This window comes from Oncorhynchus gorbuscha, linkage group LG16 (assembly GCF_021184085.1).
Source record: "Oncorhynchus gorbuscha isolate QuinsamMale2020 ecotype Even-year linkage group LG16, OgorEven_v1.0, whole genome shotgun sequence".
Classification (NCBI taxonomy): domain Eukaryota; kingdom Metazoa; phylum Chordata; class Actinopteri; order Salmoniformes; family Salmonidae; genus Oncorhynchus; species Oncorhynchus gorbuscha.
In genome coordinates, this window is record NC_060188.1 from 96,909,319 (window position 1) to 96,932,391 (window position 23,073).

Sequence of the window (23,073 nt, forward strand, 5' to 3'; positions counted from 1 at the left end):
AGAATAATGATGTTGGTGATGATGAGAGAAATGATGGTGATGAGAATAATGATGTTGGTGATGATGAGAGAAATGATGGTGATGAGAATAATGATGTTGGTGATGATGAGAGAAATGATGGTGATGAGAATAATGATGTTGGTGATGATGAGAGAAATTGGTGATGAGAATAATGATGTTGGTGATGATGAGAGAAATGATGGTGATGATGAGAGTAATGATGTTGGTGATGATGAGAGTAATGATGTTGGTGATGATGAGAGAAATGGTGGTGATGATGAGAGAAATGATGGTGATGAGAATAATGATGTTGGTGATGATGAGAGAAATGATGGTGATGAGAATAATGATGTTGGTGATGATGAGAGAAATGATGGTGATGAGAATAATGATGTTGGTGATGATGAGAGAAATGATGGTGATGAGAATAATGATGTTGGTGATGATGAGAGTAATGATGTTGGTGATGATGAGAATAATGATGTTGGTGATGATGAGAGTAATGATGAAATTGAGAATAATGATGTTGGTGATGAGAATAATGATGTTGGTGATGATGAGAATAATGATGTTGGTGATGATGAGAGAAATGATGTTGGTGATGATGAGAGAAATGATGTTGGTGATGATGAGAGTAATGATGTTGGTGATGATGAGAGTAATGATGTTGGTGATGATGAGAATAATGATGTTGGTGATGATGAGAGAAATGGTGGTGATGATGATGATGTTGATGATTGTGATGGTGATGATGAGATTGACCAGAATGATGATGGTGGTGATGGTGAGGATGATGGTGATGATGATGATAATGTTGATGATGATGATGATGGTGATGACTAAACACAAACTGACAGTTTGTGTCAAAGGGGTATGTATTCCTACTGTGTTACAGAAGCTGGTAATTCAGTCATAGTGTTGTCTCTTATCGAGCTCTGTTTTTCAGATCTAGAGTAGCCGTCTGTTTTACAGAGGCAGGCTGCTCTGTTCATAGAGATGGATTATTTTTGAATCTCTGTGGTTTTGTCTCACCATGTTCTGGTGTCTTGTTGTTCCAGATGTACATCACTAGCACCATAAAGACTAAGAGTAGTCGCCTGGCCAAACCGGTGCTGTGCCTGGGTACCCTGTGTACAGCATTCCTCACCGGGCTCAACCGGGTCTCGGAGTACCGGAACCACTGTTCTGATGTCATCGCTGGGTTTGTCCTGGGCAGCTCTATCGCTCTCTTCCTGGTGAGGACTAACTTTTATTTATCTCTTCCTGGTGAGGACTAACGTTTATTTATCTCTTCCTGTTGAGGACTAATGTTTATTTATCTCTTCCTGGTGAGGACTAATGTTTATTTATCTCTTCCTGGTGAGGACTAATGTTTATTTATCTCTGTTTCTTCTTCTCTTCCTGTTGAGGACTAATGTTTATTTATCTCTTCCTTTTGAGGACTAATGTTTATTTATCTCTTCCTGGTGAGGACTAACATTTATTTATCTCTGTTTCTTCTTCTCTTCCTGTTGAGGACTAATGTTTATTTATCTCTTCCTTTTGAGGACTAACGTTTATTTATCTCTTCCTGGTGAGGACTACCAGACACTGGGTGACAAATTCACCTTTCGGCAGGACAATAACCTTAAACACAATGACAAATATACACTGAGTGTACCTGACATTAGGAACACCTTCCCAATATTGAGTTGCACCCCCCTTTTGCCCTCAGAACAGCCTCAGTTTGTCAGGGAATGGACTCTACACGGTATCTAAAGCGTTCCACAGGGATGCTGGTCCATGTTGACTCCAATGCTTCCCACAGTTGTGTCAAGTTCGCTGGATGTCCTTTGGGTGGTGGGCCATTATTGATACCCACAGGAAACTGTTGAGTTTGAAAATCCCAGCAGTGTTTGCAGTCCTTGACACAAACCGGTGCTCCTAGAACCTACTACCAGGCCCCATTCAAAGTCACTTAAATATTTTGTCTTGTCTGTTTACCCTCTGATTGGCACACATACACAATCCATGTCTCCATTGTCTCGGGGCTTAAAAACCCTTATTTATCCTGTGTTCTCCCATTGATCTACACTGATTAATTTAAGAGGATTTAACAAGTGACATTATTAAGTCTATGTCATGGAAAGTGTAGGTGTTCTTAATGTTTTGTCAACTCTCCTGTATGTCTCCTTTTGTTTTAGGGTATCTGTGTGGTGAACAACTTTAAAGGAGCCCACTCGACTGCCACCAAGCAGAAGACTGAAGATTACCGTGGTCTTCCTCTAATGACCTTCCCCCGCGTCCAGAGCCCCCTGGAGACACTCAGCGCACAGGTAACTTAACACTACTGTTCAATACTACTGCACAGGTAACTTAACACTACTGTTCAATATTACTGCACAGGTATCCACTTAACACTACTGTTCAATATTACTGCACAGGTAACCACTTAACACTACTGTTCAATATTACTGCACAGGTAACCACTTAACACTACTGTTCAATATTACTGCACCGGTATCCACTTAACACTACTGTTCAATACTACTGCACAGGTAACTTAACACTACTGTTCAATACTACTGCACAGGTAACTTAACACTACTGTTCAATATTACTGCACAGGTATCCACTTAACACTACTGTTCAATATTACTGCACAGGTAACCACTTAACACTACTGTTCAATATTACTGCACAGGTAACCACTTAACACTACTGTTCAATATTACTGCACCGGTATCCACTTAACACTACTGTTCAATACTACTGCACAGGTAACTTAACACTACTGTTCAATACTACTGCACAGGTAACTTAACACTACTGTTCAATATTACTGCACAGGTAACCACTTAACACTACTGTTCAATATTACTGCACCGGTATCCACTTAACACTACTGTTCAATACTACTGCACAGGTAACTTAACACTACTGTTCAATACTACTGCACAGGTAACTTAACACTACTGTTCAATATTACTGCACCGGTATCCACTTAACACTACTGTTCAATACTACTGCACAGGTAACTTAACACTACTGTTCAATATTACTGCACAGGTAACCACTTAACACTACTGTTCAATACTACTGCACAGGTAACTTAACACTACTGTTCAATATTACTGCACAGGTATCCACTTAACACTACTGTTCAATATTAATGCACAGGTAACCACTTAACACTACTGTTCAATATTACTGCACAGGTAACCACTTAACACTACTGTTCAATATTACTGCACCGGTATCCACTTAACACTACTGTTCAATACTACTGCACAGGTAACTTAACACTACTGTTCAATACTACTGCACAGGTAACTTAACACTACTGTTCAATACTACTGCACTTAACACTACTGTTCAATATTACTGTACAGGGATCCACTTAACAATACTGTTCAATACTACTGTACTTAACACTACTGTTCAATACTACTGCACAGGTAACCCACTTAACACTACTGTTCAATATTACTGCACAGGTATCACTTAACACTACTGTTCAATACTACTGCACTTAACAATACTGTTCAATACTACTGTACTTAACACTACTGTTCAATACTACTGCACAGGTAACCCACTTAACACTACTGTTCAATATTACTGCACAGGTATCACTTAACACTACTGTTCAATACTACTGCACTTAACAATACTGTTCAATACTACTGTACTTAACACTACTGTTCAATACTACTGCACAGGTAACCCACTTAACACTACTGTTCAATATTACTGCACAGGTATCACTTAACACTACTGTTCAATACTACTGCACAGGTAACTTGGTCCTTCTGTAGCTCAGTTGGTAGAGCATGGTGCTTGTAACGCCAGGGTTGTGGGTTCGATTCCCGGGACCACCCATATGTAGAATGTATGCACACATGACTGTAAGTCGCTTTGGATAAAAGCGTCTGCTAAATGGCATTTATTATTATTATTATTAACACTACTGTTCAATATTACTGTACAGGGATCCACTTAACACTACTGTTCAATACTACTGCACTTAACTCTACTGTTCAATACTACTGCACAGGTAACTTAACACTACTGTTCAATATTACTGCACAGGTAACCACGTAACACTACTGTTCAATATTACTGCACTTAACACTACTGTTCAATATTACTGCACAGGTAACCACTTAACACTACTGTTCAATACTACTGCACTTAACACTACTGTTCAATACTACTGCACAGGTAACCACTTAACACTACTGTTCAATATTACTGCACTTAACACTACTGTTCAATATTACTGCACAGATAACCACTTAACACTACTGTTCAACAATACTGCACAGGTAACCACTTAACACTACTGTTCAATATTACTGCACTTAACACTACTGTTCAATACTACTGCACAGGTATCCACTTAACACTACTGTTCAATACTACTGCGCAGGTAACCCACTTAACACTACTGTTCAATACTACTGCACAGGTATCCACTTAACACTACTGTTCAATACTACTGCGCAGGTAACCCACTTAACACTACTGTTCAATACTACTGCACAGGTAACTTAACACTACTGTTCAATACTACTGCACAGGTATCCACTTAACACTACTGTTCAATACTACTGCACAGGTAACCACGTAACACTACTGTTCAATATTACTGCACTTAACACTACTGTTCAATATTACTGCACAGGGATCCACTTAACACTACTGTTCAATACTACTGCACAGGTATCCACTTAACACTACTGTTCAATACTACTGCACAGGTATCCACTTAACACTACTGTTCAATACTACTGCACAGGTAACTTAACACTACTGTTCAATACTACTGCACAGGTAACTTAACACTACTGTTCAATACTACTGCACAGGTATCCACTTAACACTACTGTTCAATACTACTGCACAGGTAACCACGTAACACTACTGTTCAATATTACTGCACTTAACACTACTGTTCAATATTACTGCACAGGGATCCACTTAACACTACTGTTCAATACTACTGCACAGGTATCCACTTAACACTACTGTTCAATACTACTGCACTTAACACTACTGTTCAATACTACTGCACAGGTAACCACTTAACACTACTGTTCAATATTACTGCACTTAACACTACTGTTCAATATTACTGCACAGGTAACCACTTAACACTACTGTTCAATACTACTGCATAGGTATCCACTTAACACTACTGTTCAATACTACTGCACTTAACACTACTGTTCAATACTACTGCACAGGTAACCACTTAACACTACTGTTCAATATTACTGCACTTAACACTGCTGTTCAATATTACTGCACAGGTAACCACTTAACACTACTGTTCAATATTACTGCACTTAACACTACTGTTCAATATTACTGCACAGGTAACCACTTAACACTACTGTTCAATGCTACTGCACTTAACACTACTGTTCAATACTACTGCACTTAACACTACTGTTCAATGCTACTGTACTTAACACTACTGTTCAATATTACTGCACAGGTAACCACTTAACACTACTGTTCAATACTACTGCACAGGTAACCACTTAACACTACTGTTCAATACTACTGCACAGGTAACCACTTAACACTACTGTTCAATACTACTGCACTTAACACTACTGTTCAATGCTACTGCATAGGTATCCACTTAACACTACAGTTCAATATTACTGCACTTAACACTACTGTTCAATATTACTGCACAGGTAACCACTTAACACTACTGTTCAATATTACTGCACAGGTATCCACTTAACACTACTGTTCAATACTACTGCACTTAACACTACTGTTCAATACTACTGCACAGGTAACCACTTAACACTACTGTTCAATATTACTGCACAGGTAACCACTTAACACTACTGTTCAATACTACTGCACAGGTAACCACTTAACACTACTGTATCATACTATACTGAACTGTATCATACTATATTGTATCATCATACTGAACTATACTGTATCATACTATATTGTATCATACTATACTGAACTAGAACTTACTGTATCATTACTATTGTTGTATCATTATTACTGCATTGTCAGAACGAGAAGCACGAGCATTTCGCTACACTCGCATTAACATCTGCTAACCATGTGTATGTGACAAATAAAATTGGATTTGATTTGATTTGAACTATACTGTATCATACTATACTGAACTATACTGTATTATTCTGTACTGAACTACACTGTGTCATACTATACTGTATCATACTATACTGAACTATACTGTATAATACTATACTGAACTATACTGTATAATACTATACTGTATCAATATACTGAACTATACTGTATAATACATACTGAAAACTGTATCCTATACTGAACTATACTGTATAATACTATACTGAACTATACTGTATAATACTATACTGAACTATACTGTATCATACTATACTGAACTATACTGTATCATAATAACTGTATCATTATACTGAACTATACTGTATCATACTATACTGAACTATACTGTATCATACTATACTGAACTATACTGTATCATACTATACTGAACTATACTGTATCATAATATACTGTATCATACTATACTGAACTATACTGTATCATACTATACTGAACTATACTGTATCATACTATACTGAACTATACTGTATCATACTATACTGAACTATACTGTATCATACTATACTGAACTATACTGTATAATACTATACTGAACTATACTGTATCATACTATACTGAACTATACTGTATCATAATATACTGTATCATACTATACTGAACTATACTGTATCATACTATACTGAACTATACTGTGTCATACTATACTGTATCATACTATACTGAACTATACTGTATCATACTATACTGAACTATACTGTATCATACTATATTGTATCATAATATACTGTATCATACTATACTGAACTATACTGTATCATACTATACTGAACTATACTGTATCATACTATACTGAACTATACTGTATCATACTATACTGAACTATACTGTATCATACTATACTGAACTATACTGTATCATACTATACTGTATCATACTATACTGTATCATACTATACTGAACTATACTGTATCATACTATACTGTATCATACCATACTGAACTATACTGTATCATACTATACTGAACTATACTGAACTATACTGTATCATACTATACTGTATCATACTATACTGTATCATACTATACTGAACTATACTGTATCATACTATACTGTATCATACCATACTGAACTATACTGTATCATACTATACTGAACTATACTGAACTATACTGTATCATACTATACTGTATCATACTATACTGTATCATACTATACTGAACTATACTGTATAATACTATACTGAACTATACTGTATCATACTATACTGAACTATACTGTATCATACTATACTGTATCATACTATACTGTAGCATACTATACTGAACTATACTGTATCATACTATACTGTAGCATACTATACTGTATCAAATCAAAATCAAATCAAATCAAATCAAAATTTATTTGTCACATACACATGGTTAGCAGATGTTAATGCGAGTGTAGCGAAATGCTTGTGCTTCTAGTTCCGACAATGCAGTGATAACCAACAAGTAATCTAACTAACAATTCCAAAACTACTGTCTTATACACAGTGTAAGGGGATAAGGAACATGTACATAAGGATATATGAATGAGTGATGGTACAGAGCAGCATACAGTAGATGGTATCGAGTACAGTATATACATATGAGATGAGTGTGTAGACAAAGTAAACAAAGTGGCATAGTTAAAGTGGCTAGTGATACATGTGTTACATAAGGATGCAGTCGATGATGTAGAGTACAGTATATACATATGCATATGAGATGAATAATGTAGGGTAAGTAACATTATATAAGGTAGCATTGTTTAAAGTGGCTAGTGATATATTTACATCATTTCCCATCAATTCCCATTATTAAAATGGCTGGAGTTGGGTCAGTGTCAATGACAGTGTGTTGGCAGCAGCCACTCAATGTTAGTGGTGGCTGTTTAACAGTCTGATGGCCTTGAGATAGAAGCTGTTTTTCAGTCTCTCGGTCCCAGCTTTGATGCACCTGTACTGACCTCGCCTTCTGGATGATAGCGGGGTGAACAGGCAGTGGTTCGGGTGGTTGATGTCCTTGATGATCTTTATGGCCTTCCTGTAACAACGGGTGGTGTAGGTGTCCTGGAGGGCAGGTAGTTTGCCCCCGGTGATGCGTTGTGCAGTCCTCACTACCCTCTGGAGAGCCTTACGGTTGAGGGCGGAGCAGTTGCCGTACCAGGCGGTGATACAGCCCGCCAGGATGCTCTCGATTGTGCATCTGTAGAAGTTTGTGAGTGCTTTTGGTGACAAGCCGAATTTCTTCAGCCTCCTGAGGTTGAATAGGCGTATCATACTATACTGAACTATACTGTATCATACTATACTGTATCATACTATACTGTATCATACTATACTGAACTATACTGTATCATACTATACTGAACTATACTGTATCATACTATACTGTATCATACCATACTGAACTGTACTGTATCATACTGAACTATACTGTATCATACTATATTGTATCATACTATACTGAACTAGATTAGATTACTTGTTGGTTATTACTGCATTGTCGGAATGAGAAGCACAAGCATTTCGCTACACTCGCATTAACATCTGCTAACCATGTGTATGTGACATCATGGTATCATACTATACTGAACTATACTGTATCATACTATACTGTATCATACTATACTGTATCATACTATACTGAACTATACTGTATCATACTATACTGAACTATACTGTATCATACTATACTGTATCATACTATACTGTATCATACTATACTGAACTATACTGTATCATACTATACTGAACTATACTATATCATACTATACTGAACTATACTGTATCATACTATACTGTATCATACTATACTGTATCATACTATACTGAACTATACTGTATCATACTATACTGTATCATACTATACTGAACTATACTGTATCATACTATACTGTATCATACTATACTGTATCATACTATACTGAACTATACTGTATCATACTATACTGTATCATACTATACTGTATCATACTATACTGTATCATACTATACTGAACTATACTGTATCATACTATACTGTATCATACTATACTGTATCATACTATACTGAACTATACTGTATCATACTATACTGAACTATACTGTATCATACTATACTGTATCATACTATACTGTATCATACTATACTGAACTATACTGTATCATACTATACTGAACTATACTGTATCATACTATACTGAACTATACTGTATCATACTATACTGAACTATACTGTATCATACTATACTGAACTATACTGTATCATACTATACTGAACTATACTGTATCATACTATACTGTATCATACTATACTGTATCATACTATACTGTATCATACTATACTGAACTATACTGTATCATACTATACTGTATCATACTATACTGTATCATACTATACTGAACTACACTGTATCATACTATACTGTATCATACTATACTGAACTATACTGTATCATACTATACTGTATCATACTATACTGTATCATACTATACTGTATCATACTATACTGAACTATACTGTATCATACTATACTGAACTATACTGTATCATACTATACTGTATCATACTATACTGTATCATACTATACTGAACTATACTGTATCATACTATACTGAACTATACTGTATCATACTATACTGAACTATACTGTATCATACTATACTGTATCATACTATACTGTATCATACTATACTGAACTATACTGTATCATACTATACTGAACTATACTGTATCATACTATACTGAACTATACTGTATCATACTATACTGTATCATACTATACTGTATCATACTATACTGAACTATACTGTATCATACTATACTGAACTATACTGTATCATACTATACTGTATCATACTATACTGTATCATACTATACTGAACTATACTGTATCATACTATACTGAACTATACTGTATCATACTATACTGAACTATACTGTATCATACTATACTGAACTATACTGTATCATACTATACTGTATCATACTATACTGTATCATACTATACTGAACTATACTGTATCATACTATACTGAACTATACTGTATCATACTATACTGTATCATACTATACTGTATCATACTATACTGAACTATACTGTATAATACTATACTGAACTATACTGTATCATACTATACTGAACTATACTGTATCATACTATACTGTATCATACTATACTGTAGCATACTATACTGAACTATACTGTATCATACTATACTGTAGCATACTATACTGTATCAAATCAAAATCAAATCAAATCAAATCAAAATTTATTTGTCACATACACATGGTTAGCAGATGTTAATGCGAGTGTAGCGAAATGCTTGTGCTTCTAGTTCCGACAATGCAGTGATAACCAACAAGTAATCTAACTAACAATTCCAAAACTACTGTCTTATACACAGTGTAAGGGGATAAGGAACATGTACATAAGGATATATGAATGAGTGATGGTACAGAGCAGCATACAGTAGATGGTATCGAGTACAGTATATACATATGAGATGAGTGTGTAGACAAAGTAAACAAAGTGGCATAGTTAAAGTGGCTAGTGATACATGTGTTACATAAGGATGCAGTCGATGATGTAGAGTACAGTATATACATATGCATATGAGATGAATAATGTAGGGTAAGTAACATTATATAAGGTAGCATTGTTTAAAGTGGCTAGTGATATATTTACATCATTTCCCATCAATTCCCATTATTAAAATGGCTGGAGTTGGGTCAGTGTCAATGACAGTGTGTTGGCAGCAGCCACTCAATGTTAGTGGTGGCTGTTTAACAGTCTGATGGCCTTGAGATAGAAGCTGTTTTTCAGTCTCTCGGTCCCAGCTTTGATGCACCTGTACTGACCTCGCCTTCTGGATGATAGCGGGGTGAACAGGCAGTGGTTCGGGTGGTTGATGTCCTTGATGATCTTTATGGCCTTCCTGTAACAACGGGTGGTGTAGGTGTCCTGGAGGGCAGGTAGTTTGCCCCCGGTGATGCGTTGTGCAGTCCTCACTACCCTCTGGAGAGCCTTACGGTTGAGGGCGGAGCAGTTGCCGTACCAGGCGGTGATACAGCCCGCCAGGATGCTCTCGATTGTGCATCTGTAGAAGTTTGTGAGTGCTTTTGGTGACAAGCATTTCTTCAGCCTCCTGAGGTTGAATAGGCGTATCATACTATACTGAACTATACTGTATCATACTATACTGTATCATACTATACTGTATCATACTATACTGAACTATACTGTATCATACTATACTGAACTATACTGTATCATACTATACTGTATCATACCATACTGAACTGTACTGTATCATACTGAACTATACTGTATCATACTATATTGTATCATACTATACTGAACTAGATTAGATTACTTGTTGGTTATTACTGCATTGTCGGAATGAGAAGCACAAGCATTTCGCTACACTCGCATTAACATCTGCTAACCATGTGTATGTGACATCATGGTATCATACTATACTGAACTATACTGTATCATACTATACTGTATCATACTATACTGTATCATACTATACTGAACTATACTGTATCATACTATACTGAACTATACTGTATCATACTATACTGTATCATACTATACTGTATCATACTATACTGAACTATACTGTATCATACTATACTGAACTATACTATATCATACTATACTGAACTATACTGTATCATACTATACTGTATCATACTATACTGTATCATACTATACTGAACTATACTGTATCATACTATACTGTATCATACTATACTGAACTATACTGTATCATACTATACTGTATCATACTATACTGTATCATACTATACTGAACTATACTGTATCATACTATACTGTATCATACTATACTGTATCATACTATACTGTATCATACTATACTGAACTATACTGTATCATACTATACTGTATCATACTATACTGTATCATACTATACTGAACTATACTGTATCATACTATACTGAACTATACTGATACTATACTGTATCATACTATACTGTATCATACTATACTGTATCATCCTATACTGAACTATACTGTATCATACTATACTGAACTATACTGTATCATACTATACTGAACTATACTGTATCATACTATACTGAACTATACTGTATCATACTATACTGAACTATACTGTATCATACTATACTGAACTATACTGTATCATACTATACTGTATCATACTATACTGTATCATACTATACTGTATCATACTATACTGAACTATACTGTATCATACTATACTGTATCATACTATACTGTATCATACTATACTGAACTACACTGTATCATACTATACTGTATCATACTATACTGAACTATACTGTATCATACTATACTGTATCATACTATACTGTATCATACTATACTGTATCATACTATACTGAACTATACTGTATCATACTATACTGAACTATACTGTATCATACTATACTGTATCATACTATACTGTATCATACTATACTGAACTATACTGTATCATACTATACTGAACTATACTGTATCATACTATACTGAACTATACTGTATCATACTATACTGTATCATACTATACTGTATCATACTATACTGAACTATACTGTATCATACTATACTGAACTATACTGTATCATACTATACTGTATCATACTATACTGTATCATACTATACTGTATCAACTATACTGTATCATACTATACTGAACTATACTGTATCATACTATACTGAACTATACTGTATCATACTATACTGTATCATACTATACTGTATATACTATATATCTATACTGAACTATACTGTATCATACTATACTGAACTATACTGTATCATACTATACTGAACTATACTGTATCATACTATACTGTATCATACTATACTGTATCATACTATACTGAACTATACTGTATCATACTATACTGAACTATACTGTATCATACTATACTGTATCATACTATACTGAACTATACTGTATCATACCATACTGAACTATACTGTATCATACTATACTGAACTATACTGTATCATACTGTACTGCAAAATGCAATACTGGACAATACTATACTTTATCATTCTATTCTGTACCATACTATGGCGTACTCTACTGCACCATCGTATACTGTACCATAGTATACTGTACTGTACCACACTATACTATACCGTACCATAGTATACTATACTGTACCATACTATACTATACCGTATCATAGTATACTATAGTGCACCATACTATACTATACTGTACCACACTATACTATACTGCACAATAGTATACTATACTGTACCATGATATAATATACTGTACCATACTATACTATACTGCACCATACTATACTATACTGTACCATAGTATACTATACTATACTATACCATATTATACTCTACTGCACCATAGTATACTATATTATACTATACCATATTATACTATACTGCACAATAGTATACTATACTGTACCATACTATACTATACCATAGTATACTATACTGTACCATAGTATACTATACCATAGTATACTATACTGTACCATAGTATACTATACCATAGTATACTATACCGTACCATAGTATACTATACCATAGTATACTATACTGTACCATAGTATACTATACCGTACCATAGTATACTATACCATACTATACTATACTATACCATAGTATACTATACTGTACCATAGTATACTATACCATAGTATACTATACCGTACCATAGTATACTATACCATAGTATACTATACTGTACCATAGTATACTATACTGTACCATAGTATACTATACTGTACCATAGTATACTATACCATAGTATACTATACTGTACCATAGTATACTATACTGTACCATTCTGTCCTGTAACATACTAATCCATGGTATGTGTGAATGTACTTGAATGATCTTTTGATTCTGGTTAGGTGTGTGTGTGTGTGATTTATGTGTATGGTGTGTATGTGTGTGGTGTGTCTGTGTGTGTGTGATGTGTTTGTGTGTGTGTGTGTGTGTGTGTGTGTGTGTGTGTGTGTGTGTGTGTGTTCTACTTCCAGTCTTAATGTGTATTGATTAGGGGTGAAACGGTACATGTATTCGTATGGAACCTTTCGGTAGAGGTGCACGGTTTGGTACAGACTTCAAACAATACATTATTCATATATTATAGCTTGGAAAATATATGTAAATATGTATGTATGTGTATATATATATATATATATACAGTTGAAGTCGGACGTTTACACACACCTTAGCCACTTACATTTAAACTCAGTTTTTCACAATTCCTGACATTTAATCCTTGTAAAAATTATCTTGTTTTAGGTCAGTTAGGATTACTGCTTCATTTTAAGAATGTGAAATGTCAGAATGATAGTGGAGGGAATTATTTATTTCAGCTTTAATTTCTTTCATCACATTCCCAGGGGGTCAGAAGTTTACATACACTCAATTAGTATTTGGTAGCATTGCCTTTAAATTGTTTAACTTGGGTCAAACGTTTTGGGTAGCCTTCCACAAGCTTCCCACAATAAGTTGGGTGAATTTTGGCACATTCCTCCTGACAGAGCTGGTGTAACTAAGTCAGGTTTGTAGGCCTCCATGCTCACACACTGTTTTTCAGTTCTGCCCACACATTTTCTATACGATTGATGTTAGGGCTTTGTGATGGCCACTCCAATACCTTGACTTTGTTGTCCTTTAGCCATTTTGCCACAACTTTGGAAGTATGCTTGGGGTCATTGTCCATTTGGAAGACCCATTTGCGACTAAGCTTTAACTTCCTGACTGATGTCTTGAGATGTTACTTCAATATATCCACATAATTGTCCTTCCTCGTGATACATCTATTTTGTGAAGTACACCAGTCCCTCCTGCAGCAAAGCACCCCCACAACAGGTGGTATCCTTCCTTTATTAAAGATCAGGAAGGTGGTATCCTTCCTTTATTAAAGATCAGGAAGGTGGTATCCTTCCTTTATTAAAGATCAGGAAGGTGGTATCCTTCCTTTATGAAAGATCAGGAAGGTGGTATCCTTCCTTTATTAAAGATCAGGAAGGTGGTATCCTTCCTTTATTAAAGATCAGGAAGGTGGTATCCTTCCTTTATCAAAGATCAGGAAGGTGGTATCCTTCCTTTATGAAAGATCAGGAAGGTGGTATCCTTCCTTCATCAAAGATCAGGAAGCTGGTATCCTTCCTTCATAAAAGATCAGGAAGGTGGTATCCTTCCTTTATGAAAGATCAGGAAGGTGGTATCCTTCCTTTAAGAAAGATCAGGAAGGTGGTATCCTTCCTTCATTAAAGATCAGGAAGGTGGTATCCTTCCTTTATGAAAGATCAGGAAGGTGGTATCCTTCCTTTAAGAAAGATCAGGAAGGTGGTATCCTTCCTTTAAGAAAGATCAGGAAGGTGGTATCCTTCCTTTAAGAAAGATCAGGAAGGTGGTATCCTTCCTTCATTAAAGATCAGGAAGGTGGTATCCTTCCTTCATTAAAGATCAGGAAGGTGGTATCCTTCCTTCATTAAAGATCAGGAAGGTGGTATCCTTCCTTTATTAAAGATCAGGAAGGTGGTATCCTTCCTTTATGAAAGATCAGGAAGGTGGTATCCTTCCTTTAAGAAATATCAGGAAGATCTAATTTAATTCTGCAGGGTCAAGGCACAGATACCACAGGAGCCAACCCCTCTCCAGAGACAGCAGACAGGGGTTCTCCTCCAGAAAATAAGTCTGCCATGGCTGAGATTTTTGGGGGAGTTGTTCACGACCCAGGAGCAGGGAACCAAGTCAAAGGTCAAGGTCGTAGAGAAGGATGTGACCTCGTACAGGGAAGTGAACTGTATTCCCCTGGATGCTGATCCACTTACATGGTGGAAGACCAAAGGGTTAATATATCCTCATGTTGCCATGTTAGCATGGCGCTACCTGGCTGTGCCTGGGACCTCTGTCCCTAGCAGGAGGGTATTCTCACAGCTACCTGGCTGTGCCTGGGACCTCTGTCCCTAGCGAGAGGGTATTCTCTACAGCTACCTGGCTGTGCCTGGGACCTCTGTCCCTAGCAGGAGGGTATTCTCACAGCTACCTGGCTGTGCCTGGGACCTCTGTCCCTAGCGAGAGGGTATTCTCTACAGTTACCTGGCTGTGCCTGGGACCTCTGTCCCTAGCAGGAGGGTATTCTCTACAGCTACCTGGCTGTGCCTGGGACCTCTGTCCCTAGTGAGATGGTGTTCTCCACAGCGGCTGGCATTGTCACAGCTACCTGGCTGTGCCAGGGACCTCTGTCCCTAGCGAGAGGGTATTCTCTACAGCTACCTAACTGTGCCTGGGACCCCTGTCCCTAGCGAGAGTGTATTTTCACAGCTACCTAACTGTGCCTGGGACCTCTGTCCCAGCTACCTACAGCTGCCTGGCTGTGCCTGGGTGCCTGGGACCTAACTGTGCCTGGGACCTCTGTCCCTAGCGAGAGGGTATTCTCTACAGCTACCTGGCTGAGCCTGGGACCTCTGTCCCTAGCGAGAGGGTATTCTCACAGCTACCTAACTGTGCCTGGGACCTCAGTCCCTAGCGAGAGGGTATTCTCACAGCTACCTGGCTGTGCCTGGGACCTCTGTCCCTAGCGAGAGGGTATTCTCACAGCTACCTGGCTGTGCCAGGGACCTCTGTCCCTAGCGAGAGGGTATTCTCACAGCTACCTAAATGTGCCTGGGACTTCTGTCCCTAGCGAGAGGGTATTCTCTACAGCTACCTGGCTGAGCCTGGGACCTCTGTCCCTAGCGAGAGGGTATTCTCACAGCTACCTAACTGTGCCTGGGACCTCTGTCCCTAGCGAGAGGGTATTCTCACAGATACCTGGCTGTGCCTGGGACCTCTGTCCCTAGCGAGAGGGTATTCTCACAGCTACCTAACTGTGCCTGGGACCACTGTCCCTAGCGAGAGGCTGTTCTCTACAGTGGCTGGCATTGTCACAGCTACCTGGCTGTGCCTGGGACCTCTGTCCCTAGCGAGAGGGTATTCTCACAGCTACCTAACTGTGCCTGGGACCTCTGTCCCTAGCGAGAGGCTGTTCTCTACAGTGGCTGGCATTGTCACAGCTACCTGGCTGTGCCAGGGACCTCTGTCCCTAGCGAGAGGCTGTTCTCTACAGCGGCTGGCATTGTCACAACTACCTAACTGTGCCTGGGACCTCTGTCCCTAGCGAGAGGGTATTCTCACAGCTACCTGGCTGTGCCTGGGACCTCTGTCCCTAGCGAGAGGGTATTCTCACAGCTACCTAACTGTGCCTGGGACCTCTGTCCCTAGCGAGAGGGTATTCTCACAGCTACCTGGCTGTGCCTGGGACCTCTGTCCCTAGCGAGAGGGTATTCTCACAGCTACCTGGCTGTGCCAGGGACCTCTGTCCCTAGCGAGAGGGTATTCTCACAGCTACCTAACTGTGCCTGGGACCACTGTCCCTAGCGAGAGGCTGTTCTCTACAGTGGCTGGCATTGTCACAGCTACCTGGCTGTGCCTGGGACCTCTGTCCCTAGCGAGAGGGTATTCTCACAGCTACCTGGCTGTGCCAGGGACCTCTGTCCCTAGCGAGAGGCTGTTCTCTACAGCGGCTGGCATTGTCACAGCTACCTGGCTGTTCCTGGGACCTCTGTCCCTAGCAAGCCCATCTGTGCTCGTTACAGATCATGTGGATAGACAAATCTTCTTAAAGGAAAATGTGAAAATCGGATAAAAAACGTTTTTCTTTTGTGATTTAGTTTTTCAAGTAACCAGTCTCAAGTGGTCCTATTTTAAGACACTGCTCTGTGACTTAATGCTGATATCTACTGCTGGACTCCTGTTGAAGTTCCGTTTAAATGACTCTTTTATTTCCTGTTTTAAAGCAGTTTTTCGTTGTCCCCTTGTTTTCTGTATGCTCCTGGGAATTCAAGCTACCCATGTTTACAATTATAATAAATGGATTAATCCCAAAATACAAATGACATATTTCTCAGGCATTTAGTTTGTCGATGTATCGAAACCGAACCGTGAGTTTTGTGACCCGTTTCACCCCTAGCATTGATGATTGTTGTAAAGCTGCCTCCTCAGCAGTCTCCCTCCCTCCGGGGGAATCCAGTTGAATCCAACTAGCTACCATGTTTATGTACTCATCAACATATTTCTGCTCAGAGCCTCCTAGAGCTACACTATACCCTACTGTAGAAAACCCTTACAGCTGTCTAGATGGTTCCTATACCCTACTGTAGAAAACCCTTACAGCTGTCTAGATGGTGCCCTATACCCTACTGTAGAAAACCCTTACAGCTGTCTAGATGGGTTCCTATACCCTACTGTAGAAAACTCTTACAGCTGTCTAGATGGTTCCTATACCCTACTGTAGAAAACCCTTGCAGCTGTCTAGATGGTTCCCTATACCCTACTGTAGAAAACCCTTATAGCTGTCTAGATGGTGTCCTATACCCTACTGTAGAAAACCCTTACAGCTGTCTAGATGGGTTCCTATACCCTACTGTAGAAAACCCTTACAGCTGTCTAGATGGTTCCTATACCCTACTGTAGAAAACCCTTACAGCTGTCTAGATGGTTATATGCCATTTAGAAAACCTTTTACAGCTGTCTAGATACAGTCATACTGTGCATACATTCTAGATGGTGGTCCTATACCCTACTTGAAACCCTTACAGCTGTCTAGATGGTTCCTATACCCTACTGTAGAAAACCCTACAGCTGTCTAGATGGGGTCCTGTGTGTGTGTCTATTTGTTGTCTGTGTGTGTGTGTGTGTGTGTGTCTATGTGTTGTCTGTGTGTGTGTGTGTGTCTATGTGTTGTTGTCTGTGTGTCTATTTGTTGTCTGTGTGTGTGTCTGTGTCTATGTGTTGTCTGTGTGTGTGTCTATGTGTTGTCTGTGTGTGTGTGTGTGTGTCTATGTGTTGTCTGTGTGTGTGTGTGTGTCTATGTGTTGTCTGTGTGTGTGTCTATTTGTTGTCTGTGTGTGTGTCTGTGTCTATGTGTTGTCTGTGTGTGTGTGTGTGTGTGTCTATGTGTGTGTGTGTCTATGTGTTGTCTGTCTGTGTGTGTGTGTGTGTCTATGTGTTGTCTGTGTGTGTGTGTGTGTCTATGTGTGTGTGTGTCTATGTGTGTGTGTCTATGTGTTGTGTGTGTGTGTGTCTATGTGTTGTCTGTGTGTTGTCTGTGTGTCTATGTGTTGTGTGTGTGTGTCTATGTGTTGTCTGTGTGTTGTCTGTGTGTCTATGTGTTGTGTGTGTGTGTCTATGTGTTGTCTGTGTGTTGTCTGTGTGTCTATGTGTTGTGTGTGTGTGTCTATGTGTTGTCTGTGTGTTGTCTGTGTGTGTCTATGTGTTGTCTGTGTGTGTGTGTGAGTCTATGTGTTGTGTGTGTGAGTCTATGTGTTGTCTGTGTGTGTGTGTGAGTGTGTGGTGTGTGTGTGAGTCTATGTGTTGTCTGTGTGTGTGTGTGTGTGTGTCTGTGTGTGTGTGTGTCTGTGTGTTGTGTGTGTGTGTGTGTGTGTGTCTGTGTGTTGTCTGTGTGTGTGTGTCTGTGTGTTGTCTGTGTGTGTGTTGTCTGTGTGTGTGTGTGTGTGTCTATGTGTTGTCTGTGTGTGTGTATGTGTTGTCTGTGTGTGTGTGTCTGTCTGTGTGTGTCTATTTGTTGTCTGTGTGTGTGTCTATGTGTTGTCTGTGTGTGTGTCTATGTGTTGTCTGTCTGTGTGTGTCTGTCTGTGTGTTGCGTAATAATTGTATCCCCTTCTTTTGCTTGTCACGGCTGTTGAAAGAACTGGACCAAGGTGCAGCGTGGTGAGCGTACATATTCCCTTTATTGGAAAAGACGCCGAACAAAACAATAAACACTACAAAACAAACCGTGAAGCTAAAGGCTCTGTGCCCTAAACAAAGTCAACTTCCCACAACGAAAGGAAGGAAAAAGGGCTACCTAAGTATGAGACAACGATAGACAGCTGTCCCTGATTGAGAACCATACCCGGCCAAAACATAGAAATACAAAATCATAGATTACAAAACATAGAATGCACACCCTGACCAAACCAAATAGAGACATTTAAAAGGCTCTCTAAGGTCAGGGCGTGACACTGCTGGTCATTCTACATCCTCTAACTGGGTCTTTGGGATATATATCTAAACACGTCTGTCATAGTCCACCACCAGTTGGTGGCGCTCTTTTTCACCTACCTCCCAGGCTCTGGTCTAAAGTAGTGCACTATATAGGGAATAGGGTTCCATAGGGCTCTTGTCTAAAGTAGTGCACTATATAGGGAATAGGGTTCCATAGGGCTCTGGTCTAAAGTAGTGCACTATATAAGGAATAGGGTTCCATAGGGCTCTGGTCTAAAGTAGTGCACTATATAGGGAATAGGGTTCCATAGGGCTCTGGTCTAAAGTAGTGCACTATATAGGGAATAGGATTCCATAGGGCTCTGGTCTAAAGTAGTGCACTATATATAGGGAATAGGATTCCATAGGGCTCTGGTCTAAAGTAGTGCACTATATAGGGAATAGGGTTCCATAGGGCTCTGGTCTAAAGTAGTGCACTATATAGGGAATAGGGTTCCATAGGGCTCTGGTCTAAAGTAGTGCACTATATAGGGAATAGGGTTCCATAGGGCTCTGGTCTAAAGTAGTGCACTATATAGGGAATAGGGTTCCATAGGGCTCTGGTCTAAAGTAGTGCACTATATAGGGAATAGGGTTCCATAGGGCTCTGGTCTAAAGTAGTGCACTATATAGGGAATAGGGTTCCATAGGGCTCTGGTCTAAAGTAGTGCACTATATAGGGAATAGGGTTCCTTGGGGCTCTGGTCTAAAGTAGTGCACTATATAGGGAATAGGGTTCCTTGGGGCTCTGGTCTAAAGTAGTGCACTATATAGGGAATAGGGTTCCATAGGGCTCTGGTCTAAAGTAGTGCACTATATATAGGGAATAGGGTTCCTTGGGGCTCTCTGGTCTAAAGTAGTGCACTATATAGGGAATAGGGTTCCATAGGGCTCTGGTCTAAAGTAGTGCACTATATAGGGAATAGGGTTCCATAGGGCTCTGGTCTAAAGTAGTGCACTATATATAGGGAATAGGGTTCCTTGGGGCTCTGGTCTAAAGTAGTGCACTATATAGGGAATAGGGTTCCATAGGGCTCTGGTCTGCTCTGGTCTAATCGCTACGACTCCCGTACGGGAAGGTCGAGAGTCATGCGTCCTCCGAAACACAGCCCAACCAGCCGCACTGCTTCTTAACACAGCTTGCATCCAACCCGGAAGCCAGCCGCACCAATGTGTCGGAGGAAACACCATGCAACTTGCGACCTGGTCAGCATGCACTGCCTCCGGACCGCCACAGGAGTCGCTAGTGCCCGATGAGACAAGAATATCCCTACCGAGGCCAATCGTGCATCACCCCACTGCATCGCAGTGCTCGCGGTGCCACCAGAGACTCTGGGTTTGAGCCCAGGCTCTGTCTTATTTATTTATTAGTTAATTATTGCCCTAATAGTGGAGTATTTTCAGGAGTCCTCGTTTTTATAGCCTGATTTGTGAAGGTCAACAACCTTTTGTGTTATTTTATGTTCTCTGGTCTTTCCCATGCTGATGGATGACTAAGGGAGTTTAGCCTGTGTGCCACCTCATATTCATACCCCAGTGAAACAGGAAGTCATGGACTTAAGAGTTCCCAAACACTCAGATTAACTTTAAAAAGTAAAATCTTAATCGGAATATACATCAATTAGATTTTATTCATTTGAATTTCCAGGGGTGATAATTATTGTGACGCGCGTGTTTTTTAATTAAATTTCCATTGTACATATGACCTCGACTAACCGTAACACCCTGTATATAGCCTCCACATAGACTCTGTACCGTAATATCCTGTATATAGCCTCCAAATTGACTCTGTACCGTAATACCCTGTATATAGCCTCCACATTGACTCTGTACCGGTACCCCCTGTATATCGCCTCCACATTGACTCTGTACCGGTACACCCTGTATATAGCCTCCACATTGACTCTGTACTGGTACCCCCTGTATATAGCCTCCACATTGACTCTGTACTGGTACCCCTGTATATAGCCTCCACATTGACTCTGTACCGGTACCCCTGTATATAGCCTCCACATTGACTCTGTACCGGTACCCCTGTATATAGCCTCCACATTGACTCTGTACTGGTACCCCTGTATATAGCCTCCACATTGACTCTGTACCGGTACCCCTGTATATAGCCTCCACATTGACTCTGTACCGGTACCCCCTGTATATAGCCTCCACATTGACTCTGTACTGGTACCCCCTGTATATAGCCTCCACATTGACTCTGTACAGACTACACAGATTATACGGTACCCCCTGTATATAGCCTCCACATTGACTCTGTACTGGTACCCCCTGTATATAGCCTCCACATTGACTCTGTACCGGTACCCCCTGTATATAGCCTCCACATTGACTCTGTACCGGTAACCCCTCTATATAGCCTCCACATTGACTCTGTACCGGTACCCCCTCTATATAGCCTCCACATTGACTCTGTACCGGTACCCCCTGTATATAGCCTCCACATTGACTCTGTACCGGTACCCCCTGTATATAGCGTCCACATTGACTCTGTACCGTAACACCCTGTATATAGCCTCCACATTGACTCTGTACTGGTACCCCCTGTATATAGCCTCCACATTGACTCTGTACCGGTACCCCCTGTATATAGCCTCCACATTGACTCTGTACCGGTACCCCCTGTATATAGCCTCCACATTGACTCTGTACCGTAACACCCTGTCTATAGCCTCCACATTGACTCTGTACCGGTACCCCCTGTATATAGCCTCCACATTGACACTGTACCGGTACCCCCTGTATATAGCCTCCACATTGACTCTGTACCGGTACCCCCTGTATATAGCCTCCACATTGACTCTGTACCGTAACACCCTGTATATAGCCTCCACATTGACTCTGTACTGGTACCCCCTGTATATAGCCTCCACATTGACTCTGTACCGTAACACCCTG

At 39.5% G+C, this 23,073-nt stretch overlaps 1 protein-coding gene across 1 annotated transcript in view; it reads left to right on the forward strand.

The window, feature by feature from the left end:
* The window catches only part of LOC124000353 (phospholipid phosphatase-related protein type 1), a 149,503-nt gene that overhangs the window by 121,994 nt on the left and 4,436 nt on the right, over positions 1-23,073 (forward strand). Inside the window, exons 6-7 of the mRNA XM_046306652.1 lie at positions 1,059-1,235; positions 2,184-2,315. Of these exons, the coding sequence (XP_046162608.1) occupies positions 1,059-1,235; positions 2,184-2,315 (309 nt within the window). The remainder of the gene's footprint in view (positions 1-1,058; positions 1,236-2,183; positions 2,316-23,073) is intronic.